We start from the raw sequence: 25884 nt of genomic DNA, 5'->3' as shown, positions 1-25884 counted from the left end.
CATCAGAGTAATTTTCAGAAAAAATACTAATTACAGTAAGGTTCTTTATCATGAAAATTCCTATTCATTCAGCCATGATTCATGGAAAAATGAAATACATTTAAAATGGAGAATTCTTTTCCAAATACAGAGTTTTGTTAACCCCAGCAGGATTCCTATGAACCCACAGGTGTCTAAGAAGTACTTTTTGTTCTTGTATAAAGAATCTGTGGAAGGCATCAATAATACTTTACAAATGTCTTTTTATGACTTCCTTTCTGCAGAAATAGAAGAAAAAACTTCTGGACAATTGGGGTGTAGCAAAAGGGAAAATTGGATGTCTTAATCACAAAGTAACAGAAAATTCAGATTTGCAGACAGTTCTGAACAGATGCTAAGATCAACAGATGCTGAACAGGCTGATCTGGAAGAGATTAGGTTGGAAGATTTCTTATTTGGGCTCTTTCCCTCTGTCAGGATGTTGCTGGTAGCTAAAGCTTTCAGATAAAGTATTTTACTCAGCTTGTGTTTTAAATTAATGTCTATATACAGTGTGAGTGAACTAGCATAAGATGAAAAAGATATTAAAGAACTTGACTTAAAACTCTCTGAGTAATTTTCATCATTATTTGTCATTCCCATGGGTTGTTGTTGTGATCACTAGACTGTGTTCCTGTTTCCTTAGGAAAAAAAAGTTAATGCAACTTACACAAACACTTTTCTCTGTCCCCTAGGTTTTTCTTACAAGAGGAATACAACATTTGAAAAATTTGTTCTGGTGAGTTATTAGAGGAGTGGAGGCTGACAGCATCACTGGAAATGATGAGGACTCACTCCTTTCTGACAGTTTTGCTTTGGAGCTCTGTGTTTTATGTGGTTCATGTGACATCATCCCAAAAACGGACTAACAAGCACTCACACAGTGAAAGCATAACAGAAATGTCAGAGAATGATGGAAAAACACTGCACCGCACCAAGCGTGGCTGGATGTGGAATCAATTTTTCCTGCTGGAGGAGTACACAGGTCCAGATACTCAGTATGTGGGCAAGGTAAGCCTTGTGTTTAAAGGATTCTTTAAAGGTGTTGCATCTAACACCCTTGGCATTTTCACTCCTTCTCCACAGCTGTCCTGCTTTTTGTACAGCAGTGGTCCCAATTTCTGGTTATGCCAAAGCACACCACAGACCACCTGAGGTTCCATGAGTGTTCAAAGGTGTGAGGAAAAACAAAGAAGTTCAGTGAAAAAAAAAAAAAAAAAAAAAAAAAGGAACTATTCAGACTAAAATGTTCCAGTTTCTTATTACATATGGCCATGCAAGTTTTACCACGTTTTCAACTGTTAAATATTAGATTAAAAAATGGAAAAGTTATGATTTCATTCATCAACCTTGTGGCATTTGCCAGTGTACTGGGCTGTGGGCATTCTCAAGTGAAATGTACAATTCTATTAATAAAATTGCTGTGTCTCCGTGATTCTCAGTAGGGGTGTAGTGTTTGAGGGAAAAATATCATTTTATGTGATTTCTGAAATAAACTCAAAATTTTACTAAATTATCTGAAGGACTTTACATTCTTTGAGATCCATCTACATCAGATGTTGTCAACAATGACACCTCTGAATTCCACTTGTCTCCAGTCCTACCTTTTCTGACAAGATGAAACTCAAAAATTTCTAGATATTTAAATTTGTCTCTGGATTTCTTGAGAGACCCTCTGGTGTCTCACCATCCACAGATATGACTCATGGTCTAGTAAAGCCAAGTTATCTTTATCAAGATCTAGATTATCAGAGATCTAGAATATATGCATAATGACTTACAATTAAGGAAATATTTATCTTAATGCCTTAAATTAATGAATGTCCAATTCAGTTTCTGTCATTCATCCACTATGCTGTCACTAGCTCTTATTATCAGGTAACTCTCATTTTCAGGTGCCTAACTACTAAACTGATTTAGACATTTTTAGATAAAAGCTCCAAAATAGTTTTGAACATTAGCTTATATCTGTGATTGTGGGAGGCATGATCATCTGGAAAACATGAAAATCATCTCCCTATATTAAGAAACAAATGTCAAAGAATCAACCCTGATAATTATGAACTTGGTTCTTACCTTGTTCACACCAACACCTGTACAATTCTGTTTTCCTCGAAATAAATTCTGACATGAAATGTCAGAAATAAGACAAAGGCAAATAATCCTATTGCTAGATCTCTTCATCAGTGTGTAAAATAGGAAGGTTTGTTGTAGGCAAAAGGATCTTCAATAAAGGATGAACTAATTGCATAAGATATTTTTAAAAACAATATGCTTGCACATATTATTTAATATTGAGTTAATTATTTAATATTGTAAAAACAACATACAAAAAGGTGCACAATAATTCAAATTCCACAGGTGTAATTCTACCTAGACTGACAAAAGTAGACTTAATTTTTTTAAACAGAAATCCGTCATAGAGGAGAAATTAACATCAAACATTAGAGGTGCTTCCAATTTCAGTCCAACTGAACATAGATAAATGACTTCAACTGTTTTAGCACTCAAAGAAATTAAGCTTACATTAAGACCATCACCACCATCTGTGTTTCACACAAGGAACTGCTTACATGTTATATTGCAACAGATACAAACTTACCAGGGTAAGATACTCTGGTAAGTTTCCATCTTACTTGTTCCAAACTAACTAAAAACTATTGGACCCTATTGCCATAGTCCAGGAAGAAAAACCAGATGACTGTAGAGCAGTTGGATCTGAGCTGTTCCAGTTCTTATAACTCAAATTACATGTCGAGATTTTTTACACTTCACTGCAAAATATTATAGAAAGACCCCTGAGAGTGGTCAGTATCAGATGAGAGATTAAAACAGATGGAAATCACCCCTAATATTATCCTGTGTTACAAAGAGTAGTTCCATTGAACTGATGAACTCCATGTGATTTCATTAATTTTATAACACTTTATACCATGATGAAATGATCATGGTCCTGTCGTCAGAGGTATAAAACCACAGTAAATCCATTTTGAGTTAGTTCAAATTATCCTCGGTACATGTGACATACAGGGCCAAGAGGGAGCTGCTACAACAAGAAGTCAAAGAAGGAATTTTTTTAAAGAAAGAAAAAGCATCCCAACAACTTCATTGAACATTATTCTGAGAACGGCTTAAATCTCAGGTTTAGTATTCTCCTCTTCAAAGTGATGATAATTAGCAAACTAGCATGTATGAAGTAAGAGCACTTTAATTCCAACCCATGGGGACTAGTTCATAGCAAGCATTCTTATCTATCCCCTCTTTAATATGGATATGCACAGGCAGATGGGCTACTGGGGTAGAATAACAAGTGTAGTGCTAAAATTTAGATAAACTGAATCAAGAAACTTTATCGGAAAATAAACTTTTAAGGAATCATAGCCATAATATTAAAAAGTTAGTTTTCTCACCCTGTTTCTATTCTTATACAATTTTTATCTGGCTATTGATTGTGTTTTGTTACTAATGTTACTTAATTCATGTTTTATTTTCATGTGAGTTTATTCTGTTATTGGCAGTGGGGAGGGATCACTCAGTACAACATAATGAGATAAAATCTGTTTACTCAGACAGATGGGCACACAGGATGGAGATCTGTTCTGTGACATCCCCATACCTCTTATTCTAACTGCTCAGACCCCAGCCCAGGTCAGACCAGCAGCAGAGCAACTGGACACCTACCTTGACCACTGGACTGTCCAAATCCTGGGAGGCAGTCTGGCCCCTATGAGAGGGCTCCTTGTGCTCAGGCTCCACTAAGTCGCAAGGGTCCCTGGAGTGGAGTTTCTGAACCCTTAAGAAAACATCTGAAATGCTCTCTTAAATAGTATTTTTTATAGTTGGATTGTTGGCAGCCACCCTTCAAGAACAGGGGATATATGCAGAACCATTGCCTTGTGAAGGTGATGGGAGTCAAGGTAAATCCAGACAACTTATAATATGTCCACCTCACATCTTTCTTTGCTTCTGCAAACTCAGAGGATTCCTGTCTCAAGTACAGGTGTATGCATAAAAGATAAGTGCATAAGAAGTCTTTAAATTTGTTGGGTTCTACTACTCATACCTCTACAAATGCAAAAACTGCTTATTGTATCCTGTGATTTCTTTTCCTTTTAAATTATATTCAGGAAATACTTGATGGAACAAGCAGATCCATCTTGCTACGTGTTGTTTCTAAAATGCATAGGGAGATAAACATTGCTCTGGAGAGTTTCCAAATTAAATATTCAGCCAGATATATGTAAGGTAAGCAGTGCCAGGGTTCTGTTTAAAAAATTAGACAAGAAAAAATGAATTCTAACATATAAAAATGGCTACGTTCTTTCAAAATGCCTCTTCCTAGTGAGGTGTATATCTCAATCATACGTGAGGAATTTTCAGAGGATGTAGTGAGAGAAACTGCAAAACCTGATTCTGCCTACTAATAATTCACAGCAAAAGTGGATTAAAATATAGCATTAATAGTTAAATTTATGAGATTAATTTCTTCTTAAAGGAATAAAAACAGTATTTTTTTTTAATAAATAAGAAAGTGTTGACAAAATAAACACCTGACTGTATGTCATATCTTGGATCTTTCCTTTTGCAAGAGAGGGGCCATAAATCCAGCCTCTTAGCTGCTACTAGCTTTAAGCCTCTTGCAGATCCTGAGAAATAGAGCACTGATTCTCTATGAGAAAAGTGTACCAAATCTACTCCCTTCCTGAAAAATGATCCAAAGAGATAATCATCTAAAAAAAATGGACAAGAAATTCAGGAAGTATTAAAATGCTGATTATGTTTATTATTCATGGAAAAAACTTGCACAGAAGTCTGTAACTAAATAGCCCTAAAGGAAAAATTAGTTCTATTTTCCAAAGATAATATTGATTTCATGAGTCTCGATTTTTAAATGGCATAAGTGATATCCACTGAATGGGCATCACTTGTGCAAAATGCCAAATACCTTTAACTCCATTCCTTATGAAATATCCCTAGATAAGAAGAAATAGTCTTGATCAAAATCATTAGCCACTTTAGAAAACATGGTCCTTTATGCTTTGCAGCAGCGTATTGAAGTGATTTCAAGAGATGAGATTTTATTCCTCCTTTAAGTCACTCAATTACATTTTTTACATGGAAGCTCTCCTCTCCCTATATCAAACAGGCACTTTGCTAATAAAAGGCTGCTAATCTTGATGGGTGAAGTACCATGCAATGTATGTCTGATCCAATCATAAATAAACATTACAACCAAACACTTGCCATATCCCAGAATTTAAAAAAGAAGAAACAAAGAATGAACATTTTTCCACACCACCTGCACCTTTTCTTTCTCATAATAAGTGGGAGAAATACAAAATCAAATAAAAAATAAATGTCACTGCTCAAATTAGATGCTCATGAAAAATCTCCTGCTTAGTAACTTCCATAAAAATAAATTAACTAGGTTCTGCATGTCATTAGCAGCATTTAAATAGGATGCAAACTGAAGAAATATCTCTTTTCTACAACCAGTTAACCAAGGAATTTTTTTCAGGACATTTTTTGGTGTGCCTTAACAAGAAGAATAAAGTGAAAATAAAAACAGTAGGAGGGTAGGGGTTTTTGGGGGGTTTTGGGTTGTTTTTTTTTTTTTTTTTGGGGGGGGGGGGTGGGGGTGGATGGGAAGTGTTTGGTTTGGTTTTTGGAAGGGTGGGGTGCTACATATATTTAAATGAGGGCATTTTTTTCTTGTAATCTGCATTCATAAATATTCAGACATCAACAAGTAAGGCTGTATGCTAAAACAGTCTGTCTTCTAAGAAAAGAGGGAGACAAAACCAAAATAACTTAATTAAACTTCATAATTATTACCTTAATAACTATTTAACTAAAAACAATTAAAGAGGCATCACCAAATTGCCAACCTCACCAGGCTTGGTTATTCATAAAAAAAATTCACGCAAATGCCCTTTTGTACTGAATGGTTTTGAGGTGGGTTTTTTATTGTTTAATTGATTTGGAGAGTATTTTCTTGTAAATATAGACTGTAAATGTAATAATGGCTGAAAATATTTCACATTACTTTTCTGTCTGCCTTTGGTACACATACCAGTCTTGAGTAGGCTCCCTTTTAACATGAAAAGCAGCAAAGAAGTTGGAAACCTGAGAGCAGTAAAGCAATTTTTTGATTAGTCTTATCCTCATTTATTCATGTCCTCTGAACCTCTTGCTGGGGCCTTGGCCATACTCAGTCTCTGCCCTCAGCATTTTGGGAGGAAGAAGCTTATGGCCCACAGGGGTGAGCCAAACAAATTGGCTGTGGCAACACTGCAGTGCCCAAACTACCAGTAACCTTAGTTGCTCCATCCTGAAGCACAATGTTCTCTTCCACAGTAGTTTTTTTATTAAATACCTAATATTGTTTTCTTTGTGTACTGAATTTTTATCTTAATTTTGCGTTTGCAGTGCGAGAGAGAATTTTTTGTGAGCTAAATCAATTTATGCAATTTTTCTGTAAGGATTTCTTTACAGCATTTGCTATTTTCCCTCTATACAGTCATTTTATGAGTGACCTATTAGGATGAAAGAATATGCAGGTGCACTACCCTTTCAGAGTTTCAAGTGTGCCCTCTACTTTGTTATAGCTACATTCTGTTTGTCCCTCCTGTAAAACTGTTGCAGTCAGGACAGCAACTAAATGCGGATAGAAACAAAATGGTTTCTGATATCTTTTAACTTAGCACTTTGGTAAATTGAAAATAAAAAAAACAAACCCAACAGAATAATAAACAAATAAATGCTTCTATCATTAAAAAATATAATTCAACTGGGGGAAAATTTCATTGCATTCTTAATATATTCCATCTACTATGCACTGTATCGCAAATCCATCTTATAAATAACAACTTTTGAAGAAGATGCAATAATATGTTTTTATTAGAATCTCTGTTCCTAAAGTAAAACCAATATTTTAAGATTGAATAAAAAAAAATAAAAGAAGAAAAATTAGCAAGGTCCTCTTTTTGTCTTTACTTTTCTTTCTCAGACCGCAAGTTTTCCCTTCTTTTGAATAAATACAATGAAATAATGATCTATCAAAAGAGAAAGGGGAAAACAAGAAAAAAAAATAGTCAAACCAATATTTTAAAAATACAAACGAGAAAACTTCTTTTATTCATAAATTAATATATCATCTCCACTTACACTGCATTCTTCAGTTAGCATATTTTTTCAATAAATATTTGATCTAGTTTCAAGCAGCTATATTCTAGGTAGATGAATCACCAAAATAAAGCTAAAATTGAAACAGAAAAACAGAAGGGAAAGAAAATTTTAAAAGTGTCACAACAGGTCCCTATCATTCACTCACATTCAGACACATTCATAACTTAATTGCAAACACCAATTAGGAGCTGTAGCTTTACTTGTTTAAAAATAATTTATTTTCTGAAGGCTTCTGACATAAACCTTATTGAAAAAGTGCTGAAAGCAAATTTTTTGTCAAAATAACACAAACCAAAACCAAAACCAAAACCAAAGCCAAAACCAAAACAAACAAAAAAATAAAACAAACCACCAAAACTTCAATAAAGTTTGCTATTTTAAAAAAGAGAGCTGGAGGGTCAGGGAACAAAATTATGAAAGACAAATGTTACACCTTTCAAACACAATGGGACTCTTTTTTTTCTTGAAAGGACAAAAATTATTTCTGACAACTTAAATACGTTTTTGATTGAAATTTCAAAAATAGTGACGAGATTTGAACACATCATGCCTAGCCCAAGCATAAACAGTTTAAATATGAAATATCTTGAATGTTACGTTACAATAATGGGCCTAAGCTAGAATTTTGCTGTCAAATTTGAACATAATATTTCATATAAAAGAGTATTATTTTTGAAAACAACTGCTATGATCAGAGGCTTCAAAGACATGAATAACAAGTGTGAGTTGGCATTGTTTCATACAGATAGAGCAGTTGTCATGAGATCTGACAGCTTCTGTTTCTTCAGCTACATAAAAGGCTGTTAAAAAAAAAATCTGAAGTTCTTGTCATGTTCAGAGCAAGAAGTTGGGTTCATATTGTCATAAGGTTGATTTACAGTAATCATCAAGAAAAAGTTTTTTGATGGTAAATACAGTCAATATAGTTAAGTACTAGGTAAAGAACTCTCAGTGAGACAGGATTATATTGATACTGGGGTTTTTCATGACAAACCAAAAGAAACACATGCCAGAAAGGTGACAGTGATCTGACCTAGAGGCTGGAGCCTGTATATCTCTTTAGGGCCCTTTCTGCTCTGTTCTCAGGGGTTCTCTGTGTGTTTTTCAAGCTCAACTTCTGAATCAGTTAAATTTGTTTTGTGGGGAAAAGTTAAAAAAAAAAAAAAAAAAAAAAAAAAACAAAAAAAAAACAAAAAAACTGAACGAAAATAAACCCAGAAACTTAAGAAATGAGGAAACCCTCAAAACTTTTATTGCAAATTTCCCCTTTCTCCTTTCCCTTGTTTTGTTTTCCATTTCCTTGTTCCTTCTTCCCTCTCCTTTTTGGGGAGAGAACAACCAGTATGCAATTATTTTCAATTCAAAAACAATAAAACAGGAAATTACCAAATACAGTTGCCTTTATAGGTACTTTATGGAAAAATGAACTTATTTGAAAATTTAGCAACACCAACTGAAAAATTCATCCATGGCAAAAATGAAGACACCCAAAAAATTACTAAGCTGCTTTTAAAGCCAAAATCAATGCAAGACAATTCAGCACAGGCAAAACCAGCAACATTTCTCCAAATCTTTTCCCTTTTTCCTCTCTCCCTCCATGCTTCTCTCAGGTATGGGAAAAGTTATGCTCACCCAACACCCAACCTGGCAGCATTGGTGTGGAATCTACTTTATAGCTCACCTTGATGTTTGCTCTTGGCTTAGTCACAACTCCCCTCCCCTGGGGATGTCCTGCGGAACCAGACAAAAGGAACGGAGGTCAGGGACCTGCACAGTGAAGGCCTCCCTGGCGGAGTTTACTGGGAGTGAGCATGTTGACAAGCTAATTAAAAAAAAAGCAAAGCTTGAAGTAAAACCACCTATTTTAAAGACAGAGTGGTCATGGAGAATGGAGTCCTTTTCCGTCTGCAGTGATAATCTCTAGCTGCCGGATAAAACATAATTTTAATTTTAATAAAAATATATTTTCTGAGCTTAAAAATCTCTTGTTCTTGTCAAACTCCATGTGTGAAAAGGCCTAAGAAGGTCTTTCTGGCTCAGGAACATAGCACAATAGGTAATTGTTTTTCATAGAAAAGCTCTATCTTTTTGAAACTTCCTTGGCTTCCTTGCAGCCTTAAGCCTGGAAAAAGAAGATTAAACTAGTGGCAATCTGCAGACCTATCATTATCTATTATCAGGCAATCATTTATTGTGCATGGGAGGCTGAGGAAAACGTATTTCATGAGGTGTTTTTCATTATGTTGTTTATTTGTTCCCTTGATTACATGATGGGAATGATTCTGGAGAGGGTAAGTGCTTTGACTATGTTGTGGTTTACTAGCACATGCCAGCCCAGTGATATAGTGCAAGAGCCATCAGAGCAAAAGACTATGTGACTACCTAAAAAGGACAATTTGACAGCATCAGAGGACGGTATTGTGCAATGTCTTGTCTGTCAGAGAGAGGGTGTGAATGGTCATCTTGACAACAAATACCAAAGCTTTCAACAAGCAACTGCCTAGAACAGCAAGGGTTTTTTTCCTATATGTGCCTGATACATCAAATCTTGTGTATTGCAGGAATCATCACACATTTCAGCCTTCTGGAAACTGAAAAAAATTGTTAGTCATGGTCATGTAATTGGCCAATTTAACACTATGCTGGGTATCAATCAAAAGAGGAACCCGTGTACTCTTCTCTGTTTTGAAAATACATACCCATGGTCTGACCATTGCTGTATGTATGGCTTAGCAGCACAAACACACTGGGCAAACTTCTGCTCACTCTTGCATCAATCTAGTATCAAAGAACCCTGCTGAAATCCCTCTTTTCTGTTTTTACACAGCAGAAAGTAGTAAAAATAATAAGAAAGCATGACAGCCTCCACGAACATTTCAGAACTCACAAATTCCACTCTGTCTTTCTTCACATTTCAGACAAATGTGTGCCCATTTCAGATGGAAGCAGCTATAACCATTTTTTTCAAACTTTTTTCAGGATGATGCTATTAATTGAGTTATTTAACTGAAGAGAAAGTTTTGTTACATATTCTCCATTTCCATAAGAGGAACCAAAGGAGAAATGGCAGCAATTCTCTCTTACTTAAGTTGTAAAACTCTTGCCAGAATCTCAGAGAGGTCTTTAGAATGGTTGATTCAGCCACAAGAAGGAATTTTTAGTCCATATCCTACCATAAAAATAATTGGTAATGCTGGAAATAATTATTAATAAAATTTGACTGCGTATGAGTTGTTCTCACACAATGCTACAAAAAAAAAAAAAAAAAAAAAAAAAAAAGGTCTGGAATATAATGACAATGATCATGAAGTATTGGGCTGAATGGTTTATCAGGGTACACTGTGAAAGGGAGTAAGATACAGAGCCAAGTACTTACTGTCTACCTGCTTTGGGAATAGTGCATTAATGTTTGAATTTGTGACATAATCGATCGCTTTAACTTTTCTTGATGCATAGCAATGACCAAGACAGAGATATTAAATGGGATATTATTATACTTCTACTCAAGCATTCATAAAATTAATCTACTAAACTTTAAATTTTTACTTGTTGTCATCACCATAGCCATTTTTGCCCTTTGAACTTCTAGATGTTACCACATATTTCTGATTAAGATCTGAACTAAACTAAATTTCAAAATATTGCGAATAAATTTGGTTCTTATATAATAGCTCTGGTTTACAAGTTCTATGCAGTTAAAGTGAAATTAAGTACTAATATATCACACTGATAAAAATGCTGCAAGTACTGATGCAACCTTTAAAAATGGTGCCCCTCTGATAGTTCAGTCTTACAGGGATTGTGGAAGTAAACATATTTTTCTTTCTAATAAGCATTTCTGATGAATAAACCCTGTCAAATGCCAGCAGGTAACAGAGCATTAAATACTCATATACAGCAGGTAGCTGACTGATAAGAACAAATTAAGAAATGAAAAATAAAATATTGAAAGTATTTTTTGCTTTCCTTTTCTCTCTACTATTGCTATGTTTGCATTTAAAGTGGTGAGAATAAAATACCTGCAAAATAATATTAAAAAACGGGAAAAAGACTGCGTGTGCTGTGTAAGAAAAAGTTACTAAAAGAAATGAATATTTAAATATTTACGTTTAATTTTAAACCTATATTAATTAGCTATGAACAAGTAACGTGGACAATAAAATGAATTTCAACAGGAATTTGGCATTGAAACAAATATTTCTGTATCCATTGTCACTGAAGCAAATGGAAAGAGGCTTGTTGCAAGAAAGCAAAATAAATCACTAAAGTTTGTTGGGGTTTTTTAGCTCTAAATTTCACAGAACATATAAATATATTAATCTCCATAAAAGCTAGTAATTATGAAATGGAAGAGGTCATGGTTTGATTCCCATATGAAAAATTTAGAATCACATACAGAAAGGCATTAAATGAAGGAGAAAATATGAATCTACAGCAGAAGAAATTCCTCAGTCCCTCAAAAATATGGAGAGAAACAGGAATCACCCATTCTGTTTTCATCATATTCTAGATATTGCAATTAATTTTCTCTGTACTTCAGTTGGCTAAATTTGGTCTAACTTCCAATTGTGTAAAAGAAAAAGAAACAACCACCCCACCCCCCATAATTTAAAATCTTTTTATTGTCCTAAAAAATATGAAAATATGTGTGTGTATATCCATGTAAAACACTGGTTTATCTTCAGGATAAAGAAAGGATTTACATTGATCTCCTTGATGAGAATAAAAGAGAAAAGGATAACCAAAAGTTAAAATCATGATTCAAGGATTAATAATTTCCACTTTCATATGTATCATTCAATGAAATATAAAAAAATATTTTACATTAAATGAACATCACCTACTGTGAGACAGGCGCTGACAAAACATTTTTTTCTGAGGAGAAAACTGCAATAAAGTTGCTGAAACAGTGACTTGAGGTCACAGAAGAAGTCAATGACAACCGTTTGATGCAGAATGGAATAGCTCCTGGATAGGGACAAATTCACATAATGGCAAGGCTTATCTCTTTGGAAAGGTCAAGACAGAAAGGACAGCACTCATCAACATTTAAAACAATTTGAAAAAAACCCACTCCTTTCTCTTATTTTAAATAATAACAAAATCTCAAGTTCTATCTTAAAGCACATTTTCAAATAATTAACAAGGTCATGGTGAATATTTGACTCCAGTTAAAGTTGTAGGATAATTAGCAAAACAACCAGTTTTATCATGTGCACTATATCCTTCTCCAAAGTACAAAGAAATTTTTTAGACAAAAATGGATTTCAGAAAAGAATGGAGACCGTCATCATTGAATTCTCATGTTCCCCCCCACCATATTCTTTTCATAAAGTCATTCGAAAATTAGCATTCAGAATTTCATCTGCCTTAAACACATGCAAATGCTTTGACTAATAATAGTTTAACTATTCCCTTATTTAGCTCCTGCTGGTTTTTTGTTGGTTTTTTTTTTTTTTTTTAAATTAATATTTGTATTAAGAATCTCTCTCTTTTTTTTTTTTTTAACCCCTCCTAAATAAATTCTGCACTGTCTAATGTCTCCTCCTTAATGTCACTTCATCTGACCAGCTTGAAGATTCAGCTATTAAAAAACCATGAAGCAACACTGTTGGTCTGCAGGGCTTTATGCTTGGTTTGGGCCTTATGCTTTGATTTCCCTAGGTACTAGTTCTCTTTCATAGAGTTTTCATTGGCAGCCCCAGGCAGCCACGTCCTGCCTACCCTCTAAGCCTCAATCTTCATGATTAATCAGACGGGTACAATCAGCCTGTGGTTTATGGAGAACCCCAAGTCCATCTCAGGCACCCTCCAAGTGGAGTTACACTCACCAGTTTCTGTTGTGCCATGGAAGTCAACAAGAAGTGTTGATAACTATTCCAGCCACTGCCTTGTATTTTCCCTCATTACAGTTCTGAATTTCCAAAGATGGTATTTTTAAACAAGATTTAACAGAACTATATGCATAAGTAATGCAAATTTCAATAAATACAAAATGAGTGACAAATAAGAAAAAGAAAAACATACACTAAACATTTTTTCTCCTAATTATTGGTTTTCATGACGCTCTTCTTGAAAAAATAGCTTCCCTTTGGAAGTTACCTTATCATAAGACAGATTCAAGGCTTGACACTTCTTATGTCATGTCCTGATTAAAACCTTTTGTTTCATATATGTACCTTTGAGAATCTGCTTCCCAGATTTACCAGAAGTTGGATGTATGTCTGTCTTGGAGCAGACATGAGGCACGGGAATTGCACTCACACTGATGAAGGTATGACATGGATAATTCTACAGAATACTTCCACATACCATTGAGTTGGTATGATAATTTACATCTTCAATACAGTCAACAGAACAGAGAAACAGTATAATTCTTAAGATTAAGTTCAGTCTGTGTTTCTCTCTTTTTTTTTTTTTTTTTTTTTTTTTTTTTTTTCTTTTTTTTTTTTTTTTTGGCTTTGGCTTTGGCTTTGGCTTTGGCTTTGTCAACACTGTCAATAAATAGGCAGTAACAAAGGACCTTAGTGATAATTTAAACAATGACTTTACCTTCTTTCCTCTACTGTTCATTTGAAATTTGGTTTTACTTAAAACCTTTGGTTTTAGATAAATATTTAAGATATTTAAGATATTTAAAGTGCACCCACGTAACAACAAAATTCTGAAATTAGTATTGAGGAATGAATTAATTTCTTCTTGTGAAATGTGTGCAGCCTCCACATTTTTTTTTTTTCTTTTTTTTTTTTTCCCCACTGTGCAAAGCAGGATATTTGGAAAAATACATTATTTTAAAATTAATCTTTTTGGTAGAGATCATTGTGAATCAGTAAGCATGAAACTCAGCATATCAATTTTTATGTTTGAAATGCATTAATGTAAAGATAATTATGTTTTAAGGAGGGTAAATAACCTGTTTTGAATACTTCTGGAAACTACATATCCAGCAGCTTAAAAAAACATTCAGTCAGCAAATCTATAGTTTGGGTTTTTTTGCTTGGTGCTGAAAACCTGGAAGTTCATTTACATATTTAAGGCCAAAAAAGACCCTGATCATATTGCTTACATCTCAATATCTTACTATTCGATTATACTGTATGACTTCCTAAAAAACATGCAGTCTTGATCAGTGCATAACTGTCTATAAATATACATGTGTGTGTGTATATATATATACATGAAATTATGATCAGAAGTGACAAAATACTCAAATATTCCTGTTATTGATATATTTTTGAATTGTTGTGGATGACACTCCTGAAACACTCTTTGTCCAAAGTTAAGTCAATGGTTAACCAGACAAGTTCAACGACATCAGATTCATTAAAAAAAAAAAAAAAATAGAAAAGAACAAATCACAAAACCGAATACCGGTCTGTTATAATGTAAAAGTTTTAAATTCTGGGGCCAGGGAGGCAGGGACACTAAGATAATCAAAAAGTACCCTGGTCAGAATGAATACCCATTCAAACCAGCACCTCCTGTTGCCTCTGAGATAAATTACTTGGCTAAAAAACCATTGGTGTCCCCTATTAGAGTATTTTGTATAAGCTTATTAGCATAGACCTGAGCTTAGAGCAATTAGTTCTGCAGAGGATAGGGGATAATCCATCCATATGACAAACTCATGTTGCTTCCAGACCAGAGCTTTTATTCCTACCTATCTCTGTGCACATCTTTTGGAACCAAAGGACATTTTGAGTGCCTCTAAAACAGCAAGAAAAGTCATGCACACAGACAGATTTCACTCAGGAATTTCTGGTGAAAGAAAAATCCGTGAGAAAGATAACCTCTATTATTGTGAAGCCTTTAAAACAATGATGGATTTAACACCAGTTCCAGGGATTGATTAAAGTGACTGTGCTTGGTGTTATGATGTCATAATTTCTGACCTATGGACCCAGTTGATGACTGGACTCCCTTCCCATAAATCTGTATCTCATGTTGTGAAACAGACAAATGACTGTGTATGACAAACCATAAATAATGGTAAAAAAGTTGTTTCTTTTCATCAGGCTGAAAACCTATAACTCATCTGTTGATTTGGAGAGTAGACAGAGAAAAAAATATTATGTGCTCTGAAATTCAGTTCTTTGTGCAGAAGGATGCAACCATTTTTGCAGGTTTGACTACAACTTATCATAAAGAACACAGAAGAGACATAGAAGGTAAGAAGTTTAAGGGGGCACGTGAGAATACAGCTCTGGTTTCCAGGACTCCTTCCTACGTATGCGGAAGATATATATGGAATTTCCCCATGTTGTGTTTGTATCATTCAAAGGAAAGATTACTAAGAATGCTGCTGAACTCTTCTTGAATCGAAACAAGATTTACCCCTAAGTGCTAAGTAAAAATCAGCACCTGCAGCTGATGTCAGCAGTGTTTTTCACAATATCATTCTCTAGAGAATTTCTAACACTAGACAGCTGTACACAAGAATCAGATGCTGGAAAGCAGAAGATAGGGAAACTAAATGTCATTTGCCTTGTTTAATATACAGTCACTTAGGTTACCATCACACTCAGAGTCTGGTTGTTTAATTAAGAAGTTTGTGCTGATATCACAAATACAAGTCAGGTAAACACATTGCTATTTAGCACATACATAAAACTTTTGATTAAACACACATAAATAAAAAATTAAAGCTATGCATATACTGCTATTTCGATCTACACTGAAGAACTACTGCAGCTATTAAGATGTCTTAAGAGTTTTTAATTACCTAAAATGCTAATGAAGGAGAATATTGCCTGAGCTGCTGTTAATTCTGTATCCTAACTGCTATGGGTCTCACAAAGGTCTGAAATCATAGAATAGGGGCACTAGTTAATATCCTGCCTGTCACTAGCACTCAATGAATTTTATGTGAGATTTTAGGTTTGTCTGAGATGATACCAGCCCTTATTCCAAGCACACCACTTTCATTTTTTCATTAGACTTAAACTATTTTGTTTCAGTTAATACTCATCCTCTTTCGCAAATACTGTCTTCTTTCCCCCCTCTGTATACACAACCTTCTTTAACTGGAGCAAACTGAAGAACAATAATTACAGTCAAATCAATTTTTGCTTTAATACATACCGGGATAACTTGGAAAACTCAATTTCTTTCTGTTTTACAGTTTCAGAATAGCATCATATAATCACCATTTATGAATAGAAATTTGGTGTAAATAGACACATGGCTTTGTAGAAGAAACATACACACATTTTCCTTTACTTAGCATGTTTCTTCCCTCAGGCCAGGAGTTTTAGCTAAAATCTGTGATTAAAAGATGTTTGAAGAATCCCAAAAGTAGAAAAACTTTCTTTATTTTCCTCTAGTTTTGGAAAGGGTCACTTTGAACACACGTGAATAATTTATGCTTCCCATTGCTTACTATAATATTTAGTGTTTTAAAATTAAAAAAAAAAAAAAAAAAAAAAAAAGGATATTTCAAAGAATCATACTAAATCTGAGAGTTAACGAGATTTTTCAGGTTGATAGTCCATGCCATGTACAGTCTATTATTCTTTCTCTATATGTTTCCCAGAGCCAGGAGGTCTGGGTACGTTGCAGTCAAATCCCAACATTTTCTACCTACAGAGCTATTAATAAAATGCTTCATTATGATAATTATTTCAATTTGAAGTACAGATAGCTTAAGTCTTTCACCTTAAGCTATGAAGAAAGCAATGTTACTAAAGGTAAACTCAAGAAAAAGACTTTGTATGAAAGGTGAAGTTACGACTTGTATGTGAAAGTTGTCCTTGCCTGTGCCAGGTGGGATGGAACTATATGATCTTTAAGGTTCCTTCCAATCCAGAATATTCTGTGATTCTATGTGGAACCATCTTAGCTGTACCAGGAACTAAGAGACTGGATTTACAGTGGTTTGGTAGGGGGGGAGGAATATTTTCCATCTGAAGTATTAATTGCTCATGAAATATTAAAAAAATAAAAACCAAAAAAACCAGAGATTTTTTCAGCTGCATTATGGAACATGAAAACTAAATAGAAATACATTTGGTATAATAAGACAAATGAGTTTTCATTTTCACAGGGATAAAATCTTTGTCTTTTATAGCTTCCAGTTTTCCCCTGCTGACTCACAATAATCTCAAACTAAAATAATGAGCACCATTTATTCTTCACATTTTATTCTTATACCTGCAGCAATTAGAAGAAAAAACTGAGATCATACACCCTAAGAAACTCTCCTAAGAAAGACCTTTGAATTACACACATCAAAATAAAACACTATTCCAGACAAAATTAACGAACAGCATGCAGTAGGCCACTCTGAACATCTGAAATACATACACAGATATTCAAAAACTTACCATCAACATTTTCAATGACTTATATAAATTCAAGTTCAATCTAACTTAACTAGTGGAAATGGAAAGAAATCCCAGAAAAGACTGCTGTAAACCAGATTTCTTAAAAATTCCATCACACAAATGTAATGCAAAAGAGGAATTAAACCCTTTAGATTATCATAGCAAAACCATAGAAATTATGAAAATATCTTCACAAGTCCACAGGATGAAGTTAATAAATATTGTGAGGACATTATTTTCTAGTGTAATTTGTAGGACATTGGCTGAAATGGCTTTTTAATTCTACTTCTACACAACACTAAATATGAAATAAGGATGAACACCAAACACAGTATTTCACAATATACAAGGCAATGTGTTTGACAGTGAACACAAGAAGAAAGGTAACACAACACAGCTGCTGGTAACAAGTGGTTATCATAACCTGTGGTACCCAGAACTGCTTCCCCACACCAAGAAAAGACCCAGTTTTGCATCTTCCTTCCATTCCTTCCTGTCATGGTTTCAGGAGAGGAAATAAAAATAGCTGAGACAAGTAGGAACCTCTCCTCAATACATTGACACCAGGATGTCAGTGTCTGGACTTTCAGGTGTTTGGATCTCAGACTAGACATGCCCACGAATTCATTTATCCTCCAGATCAGATTCCAATCACCTACCTACCTACCTACCTACCTACCTACCTATCTACCTATATGATAAGTTTATGAAACATCTAGACACTTCCTCCCCCCTATACAATATTTGTGACTAAAACTCTGCATTTGCATCTTTTCATTCTCCCATGCACATCTGTATTCTAACTTTGACTGCTGCTCCATGTAATCTTGATTCATCGACAAACCCTTTAAGAGGTTCACTTGTGTTCTGGTAGTAGTTTCACCATGACAATGTGGTAATTAGCCTGGTCTTCATCTCCCACTAAAATATGCAGATACACCAATTTAGAGCCACTACAACCCACCAGTGTATTTTCTTCACTTTAAAGATAAGGAAAGAAAATTGTTGACACCTACTAGAAAGTATTTACAGGCAAATAGACCACAGGACATCAGGATTCCTCTGACAGAAACAACTGTATGGGTGGAGGCAGTGAAGGTGAGAGATGTGTAGTAATAGATCTTTTTCTATACCAAGATAGACAGGTACATTGTAAACGTCCAAATTTGTATGCATTAGCAGAGTGCCTACCACAACGAAAACATGGGTCTGCCCTCTACCAATGTCTTTGTCTTTAAATTCCCTTCTCCACAAAGATTACACCTCTTTTCTGAATTTAGGCAATCAAATAAATGTTTTCACTGTAGTTATTCATAACCATCACTAGTAATAAGTAGCTTTTATTGCTCTTTTTCTCCTTTTCTTCTGCAACAATAGCTGTGTGAAAGTAAACTGCAAATAAAATGTAATCTAAATGAAGTCTGGCAATATCTTTCTTCCAAAATGCAGAAAATGCATTCATAACACTATATAATTTGTTAACTGTGTCTATTGATTCTCTTCTCTTCCATTGATTTTATGACTGCCTAACTTGAAAAGCGTTACTGTCTATTAGAAAGAGTTAAGAATGAGACTGGCTGCAGTTTACTGGGAATTTAGTAAATTAAAACTGAATTAATAAGAAATGTAGATCTTTAAGGAACTCTTTTCTAAGGTAATACTTCTTTTACTCTATATTTTGTTTGACATTCCATACCAATTCTTGAACTTAATAATTTGAGATGTATTTTTTACTTCAAAGAATACTGGTATCTTGTCTACTGTGCATAACAGGACTTTTGAGAGAAGTCATGAATTAGCCTCAGACAAATTAAGAATGCTTAGTCAAAAAAAAATAGTGCCTGAAAGCAAGAAAATATATGCCTTCAAATGTTTTCTTGATAAATATTTAGTACTAAATAAGGGTGAAGTGTGAACTAGAGGGGCAAGGTACTTGATTTAGGGAAACTAACAGAACTCTGAAATAATCTCTGCTTGCTTACTCATTTATTGAAAATTGGAATAACAGCGATCCACGTAAATTTATGTCAGGATTTTTGAGAACACCAAGATTTCAATTATCACATCACATAAAAATTCGGTTCACAGAACTGGATAGACAGGCTAATTTGAGAGTCACACTTCATCCACATTAAAAAAAAAAAAAAAAAAAAAAAAAAAAAAAAAAAAAAAAAAAAAAAAAAAAAAAAAAAAAAAAAAAAAAGAAGAAGATTGTGAGAGAATTTATTTGTGCCCATGTTTGAAAGACAATGATTTTAAAAAATAGGTGATCATCATTCCCCTAATCATTACCAATATCTTTGTCTCTGATGATCCACAGGAAAATTTGTGCTGAGAACTCTTTAGCCAGTCACACAGGAGACTACAAAGAGAGAAATGTGTACAAAAGAATATTAGGAAATCCAGATACTCAGCAGTGCATCTGGGTTATGTCTTCATCCCAATATCTTTGAAAGGAATTATTGGGGATGGCATTTGTTATCACTGGTCACTATGTACTATATATATGTACTACATATATGTACTACATATACATATTGAGAAATCTAATGTATTATCTGCTTTTGTTTGGGATTTTTGGGAAGTGTGTTTGGATTTTTCTTTGTAGGTTTGATTTGGAGGAGTGTTGGTTGGCTTTTTTTCTTTTTTCTTTCTGTTATTTATCATAGTGTTTCATGGTAATCTGACTTGCAGAATAAATGATTTGTGATATGAGAAAAGGTAATGTTTGAAAAGTTCATTTTCCACCCATGTGAAGTTTTGGCTTTCCAACCCACCCCAATCCAATTAGAAAATGTTCATGTAGAAAAAACAACAGGAATGATGTTTTGCTTTCTGTAAATGGTGAGCATTTCCAGACCTGATAGGTCTGTAAAAGGTAGAGGGAAATGAAAGCAGTCAAGGATTACTTCAGATCACATGTATTAATATTTTTTTTCCAGTTTGAGCATCTGAGCCTCTTTCACACACCTAAACACTTTACTAATGAAAGAAGTTCAACAAACTATTTTGAATGTAAAATGATTTATTGTATCTGGAGATATTAATTATATTTTTTTTCTGTTCTTGTTCCTTGGTTTTAGTCAATAAAAGGGCATGATTATTATAACACACCACATTTTTGCATGTGATTTACTGCAGGCAATTTTCTATAGACTTTATGTAGAATAATAAACATTTGAAAAGGTGGAATTATATTTTATATTATAAATTCAAAATATTAAAGCAGTTCATAGAAGATTACCAGTCATCAAGAAACACAGTATAGTTTGGTCAAAATTGCATTGCAGTATCTCTTTACAAATACATATATCAGTACATTAATTTTGCATAAACCTTCACAATATTATTTGGAGTTATTCTGTCTCAAAGGTTGAAAGCATATTTCGTAGCTATATAATTCTAAATAGTAAAAAGATGGCTTGATTACTCTGTTTTACAAAACTAGTATTTTATAAGATGTCACGTAATATCTTATTTTATTTATTCCAGTATATGAAAATGGTCCTTTTTTTTTTTTTTTTTTCACAAGCTATGATGTTGCAAAATTGTTTCACAGATAAATGGAGCTTCCTCTAATGTGAAGAGAAAAACAAAACATACATAAGTATTGAATATTTTCACATTTAGGATAAGAGACAGTTTGCAAACATACTTTTAGTACTTCCTAATTGTAAATTGGCAATAGGTGGTGAAACTTCATTTCTAGGAAATCACATTTTAGTCACAATTTCATCATGCTTGAAAATTCTGTTTATCATTTGGTAGAAACATGGGACAAGTAGGAAGCTTAAAATACCTATCAAAGTTTAAGTTACCTGACATCTTTGTAGATAGTTTAAACACATAGATAAAATAAATGAACCTAATCTCTAGAGGGTCTGTATATTATTAGGAAGATGGGTAAAGGAATGGAAATGGACACATATAATTTCTTTTCAGACCCACTTGCTAGCATAGAAAAAATCACTGCTCCCACCACTTGCTTACTGGTGTCCCTTTCAAAAGGTTGTATACTCCAGATTACCAGCAGAGTTGCTCATATAAGCAGTCAAAATGAGGTTGGCAAGTTTCTACTATTTATTTTTATGGACTGCTATTTGCACCTTTTAATGTATAGAACCTCTTTTTAGCAGATGACCATGCAATCCTTAATAATTTTCACAGGTATTTATTACAGATAGACACTGAACACAGAAGGGGCTAAAACTTACTACGAGATGACCTACCTTGGATGGTTACCTCATCCAGTCTTATCTTGGGAAGACCAAAACAATAACCAGACAGTATTTGCTGACTAGAGTTATGATACAGTGTTAAAATAGAGGAAAAATTATAGTGAATATTTCAGAAAAAATCTATTGCAATCATCCTTCATACAGGCAGAAAAAAAAAATTTTGCAATGGCTCAGCTATGCAACATGGACGTAAACACTGACAGGAATACAGAAACAAGTCAAGAACTGGCAAAAAGAAACTTTTTGTTCTAGTGAATCTCCTGAGTAATACCATATACCATAATACCAATATTATTGAGTAATACTTGATACTGAACAAGATTTTCTCAAGTTGTTGATATATTATATTTATCTACTCAGAGAAGTAAAAAAAAAAAAACAGGCAAAGATAAGATTCTCTCTGTCCATGCTTGAGAAGCACTCATGTCACCAATTTGTGGCCAGATGTGACTATAAGGATTTTTAAAAGGAAAATATACTGCAGAAGCTCATAAAAATGAACTACAGGATCATGTAAATGAAGTAAGAGGAATAGACTCCTGAAGAAGTGCATTATGTGAGAATTTCTAGTGCCTGGGTCATCTTCAATGGTTTGTTTTTATTTTGGTTTTACACGCTTTTTCATAATGGTGCTATATGGGAAATTAACCTCTGGCTGCAAGTTCACAGGGAGAGTTTTGAACTCTTACAAAGAGTTTCAGTAGGAAAAGGATTGTTAAAGTCCTCTCTATGCTTTGAACATCTACCTCCTAGCATTCTTGAAATCTATTTCTTCTGCATGGAGAGGACTAGAAAGAAAGAGGTAAGATTTTCCTTAATAAAATAAAATAAGAAACTGATACAAATAGAAACATAAATTACTTAAATCTGAACATTCATAGGTGATCTGGGGAAGTTCAGAATCTCCATTCCTTAAAACTCATTTCTTCTATTTTGTTTCAAGGTAACTGGTTGCCTTATCAACAACCAGTAAATACAAGGCAAGAGATGTTTTACAAATAGAAATTTGGGAGTTTTACAGTACCTGTCATCTTCCAAAAGGAGAATTCTGATATTTTCTGGTCGGAGTGTTCAAAGAAATGCAATTTTTGTTAAAATTTGTTATTTTAAATACTATTTCAATATCTTCTACATCCTACTCTGTCCTTATGAGTTTGTTTGCACCTATTTTTTGTGTATGACTGAGTCTAAAATTTTTAATTTTTCCAACAGACTGACAGAAGATAACCACAACTGACCAATTATGGTCAAGATTGTACAGACTTATTCATATATGCTGAATTATTTGGTCTGTAATAACAATACATATATTTAAAAAATTCTTCTTTTCTACCTCTCTGAAGCTGCACACTGACCAAGATAAAGGAGATGGAAATTTAAAATACATATTAACAGGAGATGGGGCTGGCAGTCTGTTCATTATAGATGAAAATACAGGAGATATTCATGCTGCAAAGAAATTGGACAGAGAAGAAAAGTCCCTGTATGTGTTACATGCCAAGGCTATAGACAGAAAAACTGGGAGACAAGTGGAGCCAGAGTCTGAATTTATCATTAAAATCCACGATATCAATGACAATGAACCAAAATTCACCAAGGACATGTACACCGCCAGTATTCCGGAGATGTCTGGAGTTGGTAGGTAAAAACTCCTTATGTAAAATACTAAAAGCTGATTGATCTTATTTGGAACTTATAACTAATTTATTATTTGAGGAACTTGTTACTAGCTGCTCTGAATATCCATGGAACAATTTCTGTTGCCAGCAATGTACCATAAATAATTCATTTCTGCTTTTATTCATTTGTTTCATCTTTATCCACTTTTTAATCCTTTTTCCATACTGTAAGCTACTCTTCCCTCTTTCAAGCCCACTGGAACCATCAAGAAATGCAGCATGCATGGCTGTCTCATCAGATACTACATAGTTTTTTCACAGTTGACGCTATCACTTGTATAAAGAGTATTGTCTATGTATTTGTATTTGTAGTTTAATGTACTAAAACTTTTTGTAGCTTTAGACAGAAACAACTTTAAACATGTAAGTATGTAGATCAATTAATACTCAAAAGTACTGCAAAATATGTTTTTACAGTTCTTTTTTTTCTTTCTGTTATCAGTATTGATAGTTCTTGTTGATGGGTCGTTTGTTGTTTGCTTGCTTGTTTGTTTTGGTATGGACTTATTTATTTAATTGTGATTTTTTTTCATACCGAATATATGAACACTGTCTCTAAATAATTAACTTTTCTTGTTTTAAAAATATTTGCCTTTATGGGTAAAAATTGACACCCATTTATAACTGCTGCAGTGAAAAGTAAAAATGTGGAGTTACAGCAGATGTGATAAATACAGCATAACAGGAAAAAAATTCTCTGAGTTTTGTTCAAATATATAAAGTGATAGATAATATTCACCAGCACATATTCATCAGAAGCTATCACTGCTTAAGTGCTCCACTTTTTTACAGCAAAGACAGTTTCTTTCATAAGTAAATATAAAATCCATAAGCTATGGGAAACAACTAACAGAAAAATTCTCAAGTGTTATTTACTTCTCATGATTTACTGTAATGATTTGTGAAGTCAGCTCTGGATGGTGGCATTGTTAAGAGAGACAATAAAATACACATTGAATATTGTGATAAATATGCATCTTCACAAAATAATTACCAGAAGCTAATATCTCTGAGAGCAGTAGAAGTATAACAGAATAAGAATTTATTTTATAAACATGAAAGTATAAATATTAGTTTTACTTATTTTATAAAAAAGTATTTTATACTTATAAAATATTGTATAATAATAAAATAGTATTTTGTAAGCATGAGAAAGGAACAAATGCACTACCATGTGTAATATGACGAGCCTAAGCATGCTTCTTTTAAAGATAGATTAAAAATAGAGAAATCCTTTTCATTCAGAATTTTCTTTGCTTATAATCAGTAAAAGAAAAATGTTGTCAGTGCACCTCACCTGTCATATTTAATTTGAAATATATTTGTAAGGAAGCAACTCTGTGGGAATAGATAGGAAAAAATATGATGTCCATGTTTAACATTATCACTTAGTCCAACTTTAATAGAGTCAATGGAGAGGCATGAATCAAAGAGAAGTGAATATGATCCAGTGCTTTGGCACTGCCTGAGAAATACTAAGCCTATGAAATGTTTATATTTGATTAGAAGGATGACAGAGAAAGTACCATAATGTACTTTAAGCTGGGGAAGTGTCCATAAAAGACACAAGTAAATGTGAGTTCTACTTTGAAGAAGTGTTTGTGTACTTTTCCTTGAGAAAAAGGATATAAACAGTACAAAATGTCCTTTGGCTCCGAATATGAAGACATAAGAAAAGATCTGAGTAACTCTTTCCTCTGTTTAGTTGACATTTACTTGGCATTTAGGAATATAAAAAACACTGGAGTGGGAATTTTTAGGATTTGAATTTGAATGAATAAAAGTAGTTTTGCAATTTTTTTAAAGTGTAATAGAATAATAACCCAAATGCAGACCAGTCTATTCTAGAAACAGATATTTTATATTTTTGAAGTCAGTGATAAGAATGCTAATTCAAGGGTCAGGATGTACATACAGGTATAAATAAGGTTACATACATATAGATATTTCTTCTTGGAGTCCTTTTGTACCATTCCTCCAGATAAGGAATTGGATACCCTAACTGGAAAAAAACCCAATTAAAATAGAAGCCCAACAGTTAACATTGTTAAAGTAGTAGGCAAAAAACTTTTAGTTGTTTCTGTTCTGTAGAATTTAAAGTGTAATTTGAGGTTAGAGTGGTCTGTAAAACAATTCATAGAACCACGGAATTATAGACTATACTGAACTGGGAGACAATTTCAAGCGTCATTGAAGTCCAACTCCTGGCCCTGAGCAGGACACCCCAAGAACACTTTGTGCCTGAGGGCATTGTTCAAACACTCCTTGAACTCTGTCAGCGTTGGTGTTGTGACCACTTCCCTGGGGAGCCTGTTCCAGTGCCCAAACACCCTCTGGCTGAAGAACCTTTCTGTAATATCCAACTAGACCTGCCCTGACACAATTCCATGCCATTCCCTTAAGTCCTATCACTGGTCACCAGAGAGAAGAGATCAGTGC

At 33.9% G+C, this 25884-nt stretch overlaps 1 protein-coding gene across 2 annotated transcripts in view; it reads left to right on the top strand.

The window, feature by feature from the left end:
- Nucleotides 1-25884, top strand: part of CDH9 (cadherin 9) — a 101004-nt gene that overhangs the window by 29412 nt on the left and 45708 nt on the right. For both annotated transcript variants that reach the window (XM_066186537.1, XM_066186544.1), the window contains 2 exons: nucleotides 714-1029; nucleotides 23110-23404. In XM_066186537.1, the coding sequence (XP_066042634.1) occupies nucleotides 799-1029; nucleotides 23110-23404 (526 nt within the window). In that variant the 5' untranslated portion in view covers nucleotides 714-798. The remainder of the gene's footprint in view (nucleotides 1-713; nucleotides 1030-23109; nucleotides 23405-25884) is intronic.

This window comes from Chamaea fasciata, unplaced genomic scaffold (assembly GCF_029207755.1).
Source record: "Chamaea fasciata isolate MVZ Bird 193981 ecotype frontalis unplaced genomic scaffold, bChaFas1.0.hap1 SCAF_1, whole genome shotgun sequence".
In the NCBI taxonomy this organism is placed as follows: domain Eukaryota; kingdom Metazoa; phylum Chordata; class Aves; order Passeriformes; family Sylviidae; genus Chamaea; species Chamaea fasciata.
This window is presented reverse-complemented; position numbering and strand designations above follow the sequence as displayed.